This window comes from Ranitomeya imitator, chromosome 4, assembly GCF_032444005.1.
Source record: "Ranitomeya imitator isolate aRanImi1 chromosome 4, aRanImi1.pri, whole genome shotgun sequence".
Taxonomy (NCBI): domain Eukaryota; kingdom Metazoa; phylum Chordata; class Amphibia; order Anura; family Dendrobatidae; genus Ranitomeya; species Ranitomeya imitator.
Genome location: NC_091285.1, coordinates 54713761 through 54727144, shown reverse-complemented (window position 1 = coordinate 54727144; position 13384 = coordinate 54713761). Strand labels below are relative to the sequence as shown.

Genomic DNA, 13384 nt, shown 5'->3' with positions numbered 1-13384 from the left:
TTTCCATTTCAATGGTGCTATCACTTTACTACACAGTGTACAGAGGAAAAGAGGAAAAACACTCTTTATGGGTTCTGTACTGGATTCCTGCTGCTGCTGCAATCTCAGTGGACTGGCTGCAGCAGTGATGTCGCATCTCTGCTGTAGCCAATCATTGAGTTAAGCGTTTCTTGAGGTCTACCTTGGCACAGCCCATGAGATTAATGATTGGCTACAGAAGTGGTGCCCCTTTAATGTTAGTCTATAATACTTTTTCTAATTTTTTTTGTGTCTCTGTTTTTATGTGTTCCAACCAGAATAAATGGTGTGTTTACACTCATCACAAAATATTAAAGAGAACCTGATACTTAATACATGCTGCCTAGACCACGGGCAGCATGTATCAGGCACTGGCTGCATGATCTCAGCCAGGTATGTTTTAATCTGAAATATTGTGGTGTTTTAGAGATAATCATACTTTAACAGCGGCAGTAGACCACACCATTCTGGAGACTAGTCCGACAGGTGGGTCCCCTATGGCTTCTCCCCACCCGCTGCCCTGAACTGACAAAACTCTGTCTACATGCGCAAAAAGGCAGAGACCTGTCACTCCAGGGCAACGAGTGGGGAGAAGCCACAAGGGAACCACCTGTCCAACTAATCTTTCATGTGGCATATGGTCGCTTTTAAAGTATGATTTCATGCAGTCTGATACATGATATCCACGCATAGGGCAGCCGGTATCAGCAGTCACGTTCACTTTAAAACATATCAAAATATAATAAATACCAAATTAATTACTAGTACTGTGGCAGAGATTCACAGGAAGACCAAGAAGGCAGTTATGGAGGCCGTCAGCAGGCCCTTGGCTGACATGACAATCCATCAATTATATGCAATGATGGCATTTATTCAATATTTTTATTACCAGAAATAGTGCATGGAGGGATTGATGCCGACCTATGAGTATCTGTATTTGTTTGTTTTTAATATGGAAAAAACACAAATTTGTATAATAAATTTTTTGTATAGGTGCGACAGGAGATTTTTAGAGATTTTGGAGAGAATGGAATATTCTAGAACTTATGTTTCCAATTAAATCAATGTTTAACCTCTTCTTAACCCATGGAAATTTTTTAGTTTTTGTTTTTCTCTCCCCTTCTTTGGCCATGTGAGGGTTTATTTTTTGTGGGACCAGTTGTACTTTTGAACGACATCATTAGTTTTACCATGTCGTGTACTAGAAAATGGGAAAACAATTTTGAGTGCGATAAAAGTGCAAAAAAAGTGCAATCCCACGCTTGTTTTTTCTTTGGCTGTTTTGCTAGGTTCACGAAATGCTAAAAGTGACCTGATATTATGATTCTCCAGGTCATTTCGAGTTCATAGACACCAAACATGTCTAGGTTCTTTGTTATTTAAGTGGTGAAAAAAAATTCCAACCTTTGCTAAAAAGAAAAAAAAAATGTAAATTTTTCCGATACCCGTAGCGTCTCCCATTTTCATGATCTGGGGTTGGGCAAGGGCTTATTTTTTGCGTGCCGAGCTGACATTTTTATTTATACCACGTTTGTGCAGATACTTTTTTTGATCGCCCGTTATTGCATTTTAATGCAATGTGAAGGCGACCAAAAAAACGTAATTTTGGCGTTTTGATTTTTTTTTCTCGCTACGCTGTTTAGCGATCAGGTTAATCCTTTTTTTGTTGATAGATTGGGTGATTCTGAATGCGGCAATACCAAATATGTGTAGGTTTGATTTTTTTTTATTGCTTCATTTTGATTGGGGTGAAAGGGGGGTGATTTGAACATTTCTTTTTTTCATTTTTTAAATATTTTTAAACACTTTATTTTTGGCATGCTACAATAGCCTGCATAGTAGGCTAGAAGCATGCACTACACAATCTCGTCTGCTACATAGAGGTGAAGCACAGATCACCTCTATGTAGCAGAAATGCAGCATTGCTATGAGCACCACCCACAGGGTGGCGCTCATAACAATCGGTCATCAACAACCATAGAGGTCTCAAGGAGACCTCATGTTGTTACGGTGGCGCTTGTTAAATGTCAGAGATTGACAGCGGCATTTAACTAGCTAATGGGAGCAGGCGGATCACGATTCCACTCGCACCCATTGCAGCCACAGGTCAACTGTTTATAACAGCTGACATGTCGCGGCTTTGAGGTGGGCTCACCGCTGCAGTCCACCTCAAAGCGGGGGATACTGCCAGCTGCGTAATATCCCGTCAGCTGGCAGAAAGGGGAAAATAGATCACATTTTAGAAATTGAACTCTAGAAGTGAGATTCTTTAATATTTAAAGTTCTTGGATATCATAGTTACGCAAGAGATTTTAAAATAATATTTAATAATTTGTAACTTTTATATATGTCATTATTGGTGCTTACTGTGATAAAGTTGCCATTATTGGTATGTTAGTGCTTAACAATGTCATCCATATTTGGTTCTCCACATTGAGGACAATAAAGATCCTAATTTTTGTATAATAATAAATAGTATTATTAGTAATGATGTAAAGTTTCATGGTAAAATGCACATAAACTAAGGTAGAATCGAAGACGTTTTTCTCAGGTTACATTGCAGTACCTCCGTTTGACCTCTGAGTGCCGCCGTAAGACTGTAGTATTTTCTGTCCGTCTGAATCCGAGCACAAATGTAGCCTCACAGCACAGAGCTCCAGAAAATCCTGCACAGTTCCTCCGTGCCGCCTGCATTTTCCTCAACACATCTTCTCGAGAATCCCTTTTGGAATCATATTTTGTTGTTATTTTTTTTACTTCTATTTCTTACCATGACTCATAACACAGGATGCAGAGGGGGACAATGGACAGTGATATGGCAAGTATTATTCTGGTTATCTTCATTTTACTTCCGGAATATCTCAGGCCAAATACAATACTCAATCCTTGAAGAAATAAAAAAGGGATCTGTAGTTGGGAATGTGGCAAAAGACCTTGGATTAAATGTTAAGGAACTTGCGTCTAGAAAATTTCAGATAGTTTCTCATGACACAAAGCAATACTTCAGCATTCAATTGGAAAATGGAGATTTAATTGTATCAGATAGAATTGATAGAGAAGCATTATGTGGGGCTAAACTGAGCTGCTTTATAAATCTGGAAGCTGTGATTGAAAATCCTTTGAATTTTTACACAATCACAATAGAGATCCAGGATGTGAATGATAACGCCCCGACATTCTCTAAGAAACATTTTGATATAGACATCAGTGAGTCTGCACTGCCTGGAGATCATTTTCTTTTAGGAAATGCAGAAGATCCAGATCTAGGTAGCAACTCAATACAAACCTATACTATTAGTGACACTGAATGCTTTAGTCTTGGAGAAAGAACCACTGATGATGGAAACAGAATCCTAGAACTTATTTTAGAGAAGTCTTTAGACAGAGAAAAACTAAGTTTGTATGAGTTAACTCTAACTGCTTCTGATGGAGGTAAACCTTCCAAAACTGGCACTGCCACCATAAAGGTCACTGTCATAGATGTGAATGACAACTTTCCAAAGTTTGATCAAGACAGATATCGTATAAGCTTACCCGAGAATGCACCTATTGGATTCTTAGTAACTCATTTGAAAGCAACTGATGAAGATGAAGGCTTATATGGAGAAATATCTTATTCTTTTAACCACATTACAAAAAATGCAGACCAGATATTTTCACTAGACTCATTACAAGGAGATATCAACACAATTGGAACTTTAGACTATGAAGCATCAGATAACTATGAAATGACTGTTGAAGCTAAAGACGGTGGAGGTCTTGTCACACATTGTAAGGTGTCAATACAAGTGATCGATGTGAATGATAATGCTCCGGATATAACAGTTACCACTCTGGCAACAACCATTCTAGAAGATTCTCCACCTGGTACTATCATAGCAATAATTAATGTCCGTGATGTAGATTCTGGACAAAATGGTGAGGTGGTTTGTCAGATATTAGACATGAAAGATTTTCAATTGTTACCATCATCCAGCAAATACTATAAACTTGTAACTGCATCTAGCATGGACCGAGAGAGGAATTCTCTGTATAATGTTACAATTCACTGTACAGATAAAGGATCTCCTCCTTTGTCCACCAATAAAACCATTCCACTGACTATTTCAGATGTGAATGACAACGCTCCAATTTTTGACAGAACAAACTATGTTGTCTACATTATGGAAAATAATCAGCCTGGGACATCAATACAAAATATTCTTGCTTCAGATCTTGATCAAGGTGATAATGGAAAAATTACTTACAGCATTATAAACAGCAACGTAGAAAACATTCCTGTGTCTTCATATATTTCCATAAACTCAATATCTGGAGTTCTCTACGCTCAGAGATCATTTGACTATGAACAGTTGCGGGAATTTCAGTTCCAGGTGATGGCCAAAGACAGTGGATCTCCTCCTCTAAGCAGTAATGTCACAGTGAGGATATGTATCATCGATAAGAATGATAATGCTCCGAAGATCCTCTACCCATCACCAGACACTGAGGGATCAGCATTATTTGAGTTTATTCCTCACTCTGCTGAGAAAGGTTATCTAGTCACCAAAGTGATTGCAGTGGACGCTGACTCTGGACACAACGCCTGGCTCTCCTATCACTTACTACAAGTTCCCGATCCTTTATTATTTGGAATTGGCCAATATACTGGGGAAATAAAGATTGTGAGAGATCTTCAAGATGCAGATAACTTGAGGCAAAAACTTGTGGTTCTGGTGAAGGATAATGGAGTCCCATCTTTGTCATCTACCGTCACTTTGAGTTTAGTTATGGCTGAGAATTTTCAACAAGTTGTTCCAGAAATAAGAAGACAACCGACTAATTCAGATACTAAATCTCCTGTAACTTTCTATCTAGTCATATCCATAGCTCTGATTTCTTGTCTATTCATTATAACCGTTATCATCACAGTCATCTACAAATGCAGAAAAGACAACACCCCGACTACATATGGGCCATATAGTAGAAACGTGTATCCTCAGTTCACCCTGGGATGTCCTTCTGAGATCAGTGATACCAGTTTACCTTTCCCATTCTCATATGATGTGTGTGTGACTCTGGACTCCAAGCAGAATGAAATCGCTTATCTGAAACCAGTGCAGAACGTTCCCACAGAGAATCTCATAGACACCGAAGACTCGGCAGTGGTGAATGGATCTGCAATCTCTGGCTTACCTTTGAACAATGCTGATCAGGTATGTGAATACTAAAATATGAACTTAGGTCTGTCTTAAACAGATTATAATGATAATAACAATGTAAGGAAATAATGTAAGATAGGAACTGGGCAGCACATTGGCTCAGTGATTAGCACTGTTGTTTTGCAGTTTTGAGTTTAAATCTCACCAAGGACATCATCTGCAAAGAATTTGTATTTTCTCTATGTTTGTGTGGGTTTACTCTGGGCACTCGGGCCTCCTCTCACACCCAAATGATATACTAATAAAAAATGTAGGTTGTAGGCTCCAATCGGGGCAGGGATGATTAAATCTGTAAAGTGCTGTGGAATTATAAGCGCTGATAAAACAGTAAAATTAATAATTGGAACTTTATTGCCACAAAACCACCCTGTGCCACTAATTCACTGATTTGTAGCCATATTTTATATTTTCTCTACAAAGAGTTATATGATATTTGTTATATGGTGAGTACTAAGTTTGTAATGTTAAAATAATCTCAATGTAATCTCCATGGCTGGTGCCCCCGCATGGTTCCCCTCCTCACTCTATGCGGGGATGCCAGCATACTCACTGCCCCAGCCGCAGCAGCATCCTCACGCTCCTCCTTCCCTCTCTGTGCACGTGTGTGCCGCACTGTCTTCTGGAAGTGCCAGTGCACTCCCCTGCTCTTTAAGGGGCAGTACGTGCACATAGTAAAACAGCTGCAGCCAGTCCTGAACTCAAAGTCCCTGGTCCTATTGTGGCCAGTGCCTGAACCTCAGCCTCCGGGTCATTATGTTGCTGGTGACAGTACCAGTATCTGAGACCCGTGTGTCTATATGTGTGCCTATCCTAGTATCCTGTGTATTCAGATTCCTAAAACCAGTCTCTGAATCAGCTCAGTTTGAATGTAGCCCAAGTCAGAATCAGCGAACCTGACCTCTGGGTTTGGCAAATGCAGTACGGTGACAGTCTAGAAATGGTACCTGGTGGCTACCCGCAGTCCATCCTGTCTCCACTATCAGTAGTTTCAGTAAAAATCAGACAGAGGCTTATCTATGCTCCTTGCTAGGCAGGACCGGTCTTGGGAAACAGTGGGTCTGCAGCGCCCCAGGGTGTTGGTCGTTGCAGTAATATCGTTCTCCCCTAGGGGGAGTGATGTTACGTTTGGAGGCAATGAAGGAGATCTCTTTACCAGGTAACACAAACATACAACACATTTCATACCCCAGTTCACCAGGGGAGCTATGCTTATATTTATTAAGACACTCTTCACACTTAGGTAAAACTGGTGGCCTGGGGAGGAAGTTAGGCAGTTGCTGGCTGAGCTTTGCTCAGGTAGTTGGTCCCTGACATGTGTGGGAGTCTGTCAGAGGCTGAGACAGAGGGACACGGAGCTGCACCTGCCCTGAGTGCGGCAGTTCCTAAGAAAGGACACAACAAGAGAACTATATTGTAGAGAGGGTGAAGAAGTCATAGCAAAGGAGTGGATACCAGAAGGAGTTCTGCCCTACACAGGCTGCCTCCTTCTGAGGCGCAGGATCCCGGTAGCCAGAACACCGAGGGAGCAACAGTCCTTTATGCCTTGCTCCAGAGACCGGCAGGACAGCTAATTGCAAGTTACTGATCCGCCCCATACCCAGGAGGCAAGGTGGCACCCACGAGAGGCCGGGGCATGATAGAGTCCCTGTAAAAGCCTCAAGCCACCAGTCATATGGGTTGTATTATCCATCTGGGGGACAGAGAAAGAGAGATATAACATCTACAACATCTGTGAGGACCTTATGAGAGGCTTAGCAGTAAGGTACTACAACACCAAGGCGCTAGAGGAAGGCTACTGATTTCTATCTGGATAAGGGGACTCTGGATTTGCCTCCAAACGGGCCGGACTCTGCCAGCCCTGTGATCTGTGCTCTGGACTGTGGATGCTGAATCCTTCAGTAAAAAGGTAAAGAGACTGCAACCTTGTGTCCTCGTTCTTCACTGCGCCTCACACTATCCACCATCTACACACTGGGAAGGCCTGGGGACATACTTCACCCGTGGGAAGGTATATCCTCAAGCTGCCATAACATCACCCCAGCGGACCACTTAAAGCAGCGTCAGTCACCCTGACCGAATACCACAGGTGGAGTCATGAACATATCCCTTTAAAGACCTTTCCCTTTAACACGGACATCCCACGGGCCAGGGACCAGGTCAGCCACCGTGACATCCCCCTGAGAACCGAAAGACCCGGTACGAGAACCCCACGGACCCACGGGGGCGATCCAGGTCCATGAACCATTGGCGCCACATGCGTGCGTGATACTCAATATACAGAAAAACTCAAAATAAAAAAAACACATTAAAATATATAATCATTTTTATGTCTTTCTCGCTATTATTTAAAGGGGTTCTTCTGGGAAATAAAAATGTATTTCAATTCATATTGTGTCTAAAACTCTAAGGCAGAGCTTTTATATGTATCTTCATGTGATCTACCTACTTCTCACTGTGCCTTTACAGCTCAGCAATGCTATTGCTCCTGAGTGCTACCTACCATTTCTGGGATGCTAAAAAAATTATCTGGGGTATTGATTTCATCTTACTGCTTATACAATCCAGCCCCTGACCAAGGGGTATCACAGTCTATGTGCAGGTTTTACATCACCTCTCACTCTTGTTTTGCACTGCCTGCCCGGACTTTGACAAGTTGTATAAGGGTACGTGTCCACGGTCAGGATGGCCGGTGCTTTGGACGGAGCGGAAAACTCGCTCCGCCCACAGCTCCGCCCCCTTCTGGGGACGCAATGATGCCGGATGTGTTCATTGCACACATCTAGAATCATCGCACCCCACACATAGGTCCCTGTGTTTTACCTTGCGGCGGCGCTGCATCGCCACAAGGTAAACGGACATGATGCGGTCTAAAAAGACGCGCCGCATGTCCGGAGTCACAGGGCCACCGGATGCGTGTTACCACGCATAGTGGAGACGGGATTTCATAAAATCCCCTTCACTATGCTGTAATATCTGGACGCTGCGTGTTTGATGCTGCGACTCAACACAGCGTCAACCACGCAGCGTTTCCTGCACGTGGAAACATACTCTAAGAGCTGTCTAGGAGCATGGATTGAGAGCTGGAGAAGCTGGGAGAGGGAAATGACAGGTTAAATAAAAGCAGCAGAGGTGCATGCAGATAGTGCTGAATGGGAGGAGAGAGGAGGAAGGGGAGATCAAACCTGCACACAGGTGATAAGCCTAGGTGTGGTTTGAGGTCTGGCTTTCAGGGTAAACTGTTGTTTTTTAAATTAGATTAAAAAAAATCCCATTTGGTTATCTGATGGATCTTCCTTTTGTTATCAGCTGATGTTTTTTGCCAGCCATGCATTTTTCATGTAAATTACATTATCTGGTAAACATGCATTATATAGCATAGAGTAATCTTTCAGAACAGGGCCACTTCTTAATAATCAAGCCATTAAAACATTATTCTATATTTTCTCAAGATAAAAAGTTGCACTGTTTTGAATGTGAAGAAGTTATGCCTTGTTGCCCCAAGCCTGTTAAAAAAATAGCTCTATTTTGAGAGCTGTTACTTGTTAGTACAAAAACATGAGAGCATACTTCCCATCATCTTTAGTAATGTCTATAACTAAGAAATACATTGTACATCCAGGAGATGTGTGGCTGGAGTGGCTGTGGCAGGAGCAGGATAGTGGAGTCTCAAGATAGGGAAGGAAAGTAGATGCTTGGCAGCCTAGGCCTAGTAAAAAAATGACCATCTACCTTTGTAAAGTGATTGTGGGTGGTAGACATGGCCTAGTTGCTGCTTCACAATGCCCTGGAACTTTACAGGAAAAGTTGGGTCCTGGCAGGATGTTGGTAATGTGAGAGACATGCGCCCGTGCAGGCCGCCTTTAGCTGATAGGATTGGTTGGCCAGGATCACAAATTCCGCAGATTAATATGTGACTTCTGTTCAAACATGGGGACTTTACTGAACTTGATAAGGGTTATGTACAAGGGATAGCAGGTACACATTCTTAAGCATGCTTTCTTCACGATGAAAAGCATTTTCAGGTGCCTTGTTTCCTTCCGCTGTAGGCTACTCCAGGGCTGGTGAAGCACATTGTTTAGCTCTATGTTGCCACAACAGAGCTTCTAGGCCACAGTTCTAATCAGTGAGTTTCTCTCTACTCACTCAGCATTTACATGTCACAATAACTATGGATTCCCTGGATCTACCATTCAGCACCTCAACTAGCGCCACACTCCTAGTTCTCTTTTGGTCCGTTAAATTCAGCAATAGCAAGTTCTCGGGTTTCTCTTGTCACATGGTCCTATCCAAGGACCCCTTTAAGGAGGAAGGCCACACTGTCACTTCAACAACTATCCCTTTAGGATCTCACTATTCCTCGGTCCAGTCTCTTCTTAGATGTGGCTCTCCCCTTAGTAGCACTGCATGCTTGTTTCTCTCCAAACTCCTATCTGACTATCAGGAAGTAGCCAGCTTTCCCTGGCACTATCACCTCCCACTGTGGGCTAGTTCCACATCTCACTTACCTTATTATCTGTTGCTGGGCAGAACTTCCCTAACAAAGCACTATACTAACAGTATTTGTACTATACCATACTTTATCACATCCTTTTCTATACACTATGCATATTACACTTTCAATGCATCCCACTCTCTATACATTACAAATTACCATATCACAATGTAACTGGCTGGGTGGTGGAACCACTGTGGTAAAGCCCAAGTAAGACCTGGAGGGGCGTGACTAGGAGCCTAATCCAACCATGGACACATAATAGCTAATGACACTGCGGTCCATGGAGAGACAAGGAGGGTGATCCAGGTGCTACTCCAGGACTGACCTTGGGTAGATGCCGGCTGACCCCTAGGAGTGGATAGCTGAAATGGCCTGGGGAAATGTCCAACAGATGCAGACAGGTGGAGGAGATGATAGGAATCGCCTTTGAGGTGAGCACTGGATGTCTCTGCAGAGAGAGAGTTACTGCAGGCAGAGATGTGAGCGCTACACACAATATATATAAAGAAGACTCATAACATTATTCACACCCTACTTAACGCTATTTTTGGCTTCAGGGATAGAAACGTGACAGTAGAGTTCACCACTCTTACACCTTTACAAAATAGAAGGGTATCAGAAAATGTAGATCAAATCACGGGCCACAAGTAAACATGTGCCACTGGCCACTGTACTTAAATGGCATCTTTGCAAGATTAATATTAGACTAATTGGAGCAATGGCAAGGGCTCAACAAATTATTTCATAATGCACACACTCCAAAGGGTTAAAATGTGCACCAAGGACTTGACCAACTGTAGTTGTACATAGATATAAAGTGGTATATACAGTGGGGCAAAAAAGTATTTAGTCAGTCAGCAATAGTGCAAGTTCCACCACTTAAAAAGATGAGAGGTGTCTGTAATTTACATCATAGGTAGACCTCAACTATGGGAGACAAACTGAGAAAAAAAAAAATCCAGAAAATCACATTGTCTGTTTTTTTATCATTTTTTTTGCATATTATGGTGGAAAATAAGTATTTGGTCAGAAACAAACAATCAAGATTTCTGGCTCTCACAGACCTGTAACTTCTTCTTTAAGAGTCTCCTCTTTCCTCCACTCATTACCTGTAGTAATGGCACCTGTTTAAACTTGTTATCAGTATAAAAAGACACCTGTGCACACCCTCAAACAGTCTGACTCCAAACTCCACTATGGTGAAGACCAAAGAGCTGTCAAAGGACACCTGAAACAAAATTGTAGCCCTGCACCAGGCTGGGAAGACTGAATCTGCAATAGCCAACCAGCTTGGAGTGAAGAAATCAACAGTGGGAGCAATAATTAGAAAAAGGAAGACATACAAGACCACTGATAATCTCCCTCGATCTGGGGCTCCACGCAAAATCCCACCCCGTGGGGTCAGAATGATCACAAGAACGGTGAGCAAAAATCCCAGAACCACGCGGGGGGACCTAGTGAATGAACTGCAGAGAGCTGGGACCAATGTAACAAGGCCTACCATAAGTAACACACTACGCCACCATGGACTCAGATCCTGCAGTGCCAGACGTGTCCCACTGCTTAAGCCAGTACATGTCCGGGCCCGTCTGAAGTTTGCTAGAGAGCATTTGGATGATCCAGAGGAGTTTTGGGAGAATGTCCTATGGTCTGATGAAACCAAACTGGAACTGTTTGGTAGAAACACAACTTGTCGTGTTTGGAGGAAAAAGAATACTGAGTTGCATCCATCAAACACCATACCTACTGTAAAGCATGGTGGTGGAAACATCATGCTTTGGGGCTGTTTCTCTGCAAAGGGGCCAGGACGACTGATCCGGGTACATGAAAGAATGAATGGGGCCATGTATCGTGAGATTTTGAGTGTAAACCTCCTTCCGTCAGCAAGGGCATTGAAGATGAAACGTGGATGGGTCTTTCAACATGACAATGATCCAAAGCACCCCGCCAGGGCAACGAAGGAGTGGCTTCGTAAGAAGCATTTCAAGGTCCTGGAGTGGCCTAGCCAGTCTCCAGATCTCAACCCTATAGAAAACCTTTGGAGGGAGTTGAAAGTCCGTGTTGCCAAGCGAAAAGCCAAAAACACCACTGCTCTAGAGGAGATCTGCATGGAGGAATGGGCCAACATACCAACAACAGTGTGTGGCAACCTTGTGAAGATTTACAGAAAACGTTTGACCTCTGTCATTGCCAACAAAGGATATATTACAAAGTATTGAGATGAAATTTTGTTTCTGACCAAATACTTATTTTCCACCATAATATGCAAATAAAATGTTAAAAAAACAGACAATGTGATTTTCTGGATTTTTTTTTCTCAGTTTGTCTCCCATAGTTGAGGTCTACCTATGATGTAAATTACAGACGCCTCTCATCTTTTTAAGTGGTGGAACTTGCACTATTGCTGACTGACTATATACTTTTTTTCCCCACTGTATTGTAGTGCAGTGATGAAGCAGTGATCCAGGAAAGTTCAAATTAAACATAGTTATTGTCCAAACTCACAACATAAATAGCACAAGGTATCCTCCGGATTGCAGCCAGGAAACAAGACAGTCCGTTTCCAAGACCAGTGACCGTGGGCGACTGCACCGCCGTGTATGCTGAGGGGTGCCAGGCATTTTGGATCTGCTTGGTTTTGTGTTGCTTCACACAGGCTGATGTTCTGCAGGGTCTCCTGCTCTACAGGTTTGCAAAACAAGATTGACACATCCAACCTTTTGCTGCAAGGTTTTTACAAGGAACCTGTGGCCATGGGCCACTTGTAAGACATGGCTGGGAGGAAACGGACCATCCCACTACCATCCTGTAGTCTGCTTCAAAAATAAAAACCCATGGCAGGTTTCCTAAATCTGCCTTGGGCAAATAGCCTACCCAAGACCAACTCTTTTATTCTGCACTGCAATCACAGCTAGGCCTCAATACGCTTCCGTGCGCTTACTGGGGGACACCTAGCAACCCTCCCTATACTACCGGTCACTGCCTCACATAGTATAATTATATATGTGAAATGATTAAGCTATGTGCAGGTGTCAAAACGGACACTCTATTAGGTGAACACTTCTGTTTAAGTTTATGAATTTTGTAGCTTTCTGTTAAAAAAATAAATAAAATATAAAATTTTCAATAAGGCCACTTGCCTTTACCAAATAGAATGGAACCAGGAAAACTAGGTAGAATCACGTCCTAATATCAAGCCCACATAACTGGCTGTTGTAATCAGGTGGCTTGTGTACACAAGTCTACAGTGCTGGTCACTATCATTGGCACCCATTCATTTTTTTCAAAGACTGTACAATATCTTTAGAATAAATGGAAATGGAACGGAATGGAAATGTACCAAAGTTATATATCAAAGATTTTTTAATTAGTGGTTCTAAGTAATATAACAAGAAAACACTGATTTTCAACTTACATGTTGCAATTTCAAAGAAGAAACAGAATAAACAGCATGTGCAGCAATAAAGGCACCCCTAGTTAATACTTGGTTGCACACCCTTTGACATTGATGAAAGCCTCCAAACTTTTCTTGCTTTCATCAATAAGCTTCTTCCACTTCTCAGCTGGGATTTTCTCACACTCTTCTTTTGCAGTTTGTTCAAGCTCTTGAATGCTTGCAGGGTTCTTTTTCCCAATGGCAGTTTTCCACTCACCTCAAATATTTTCAATA

At 42.3% G+C, this 13384-nt stretch overlaps 1 protein-coding gene across 5 annotated transcripts in view; it reads left to right on the top strand.

The window, feature by feature from the left end:
* LOC138675454 (protocadherin gamma-A4-like) overlaps positions 1-13384 on the top strand; it is a 732953-nt gene that overhangs the window by 237406 nt on the left and 482163 nt on the right. The window contains exon 1 of one of the 5 annotated variants that reach the window (XM_069763683.1): positions 2757-5213. The exons of the other annotated variants lie outside the window; for them this stretch is intronic. Coding sequence (XP_069619784.1) covers positions 2790-5213 — 2424 coding nt within the window. The 5' untranslated portion in view covers positions 2757-2789. Of the gene's footprint in view, positions 1-2756; positions 5214-13384 lie in introns of those variants that run through there. 5 annotated transcript variants of the gene reach the window in all.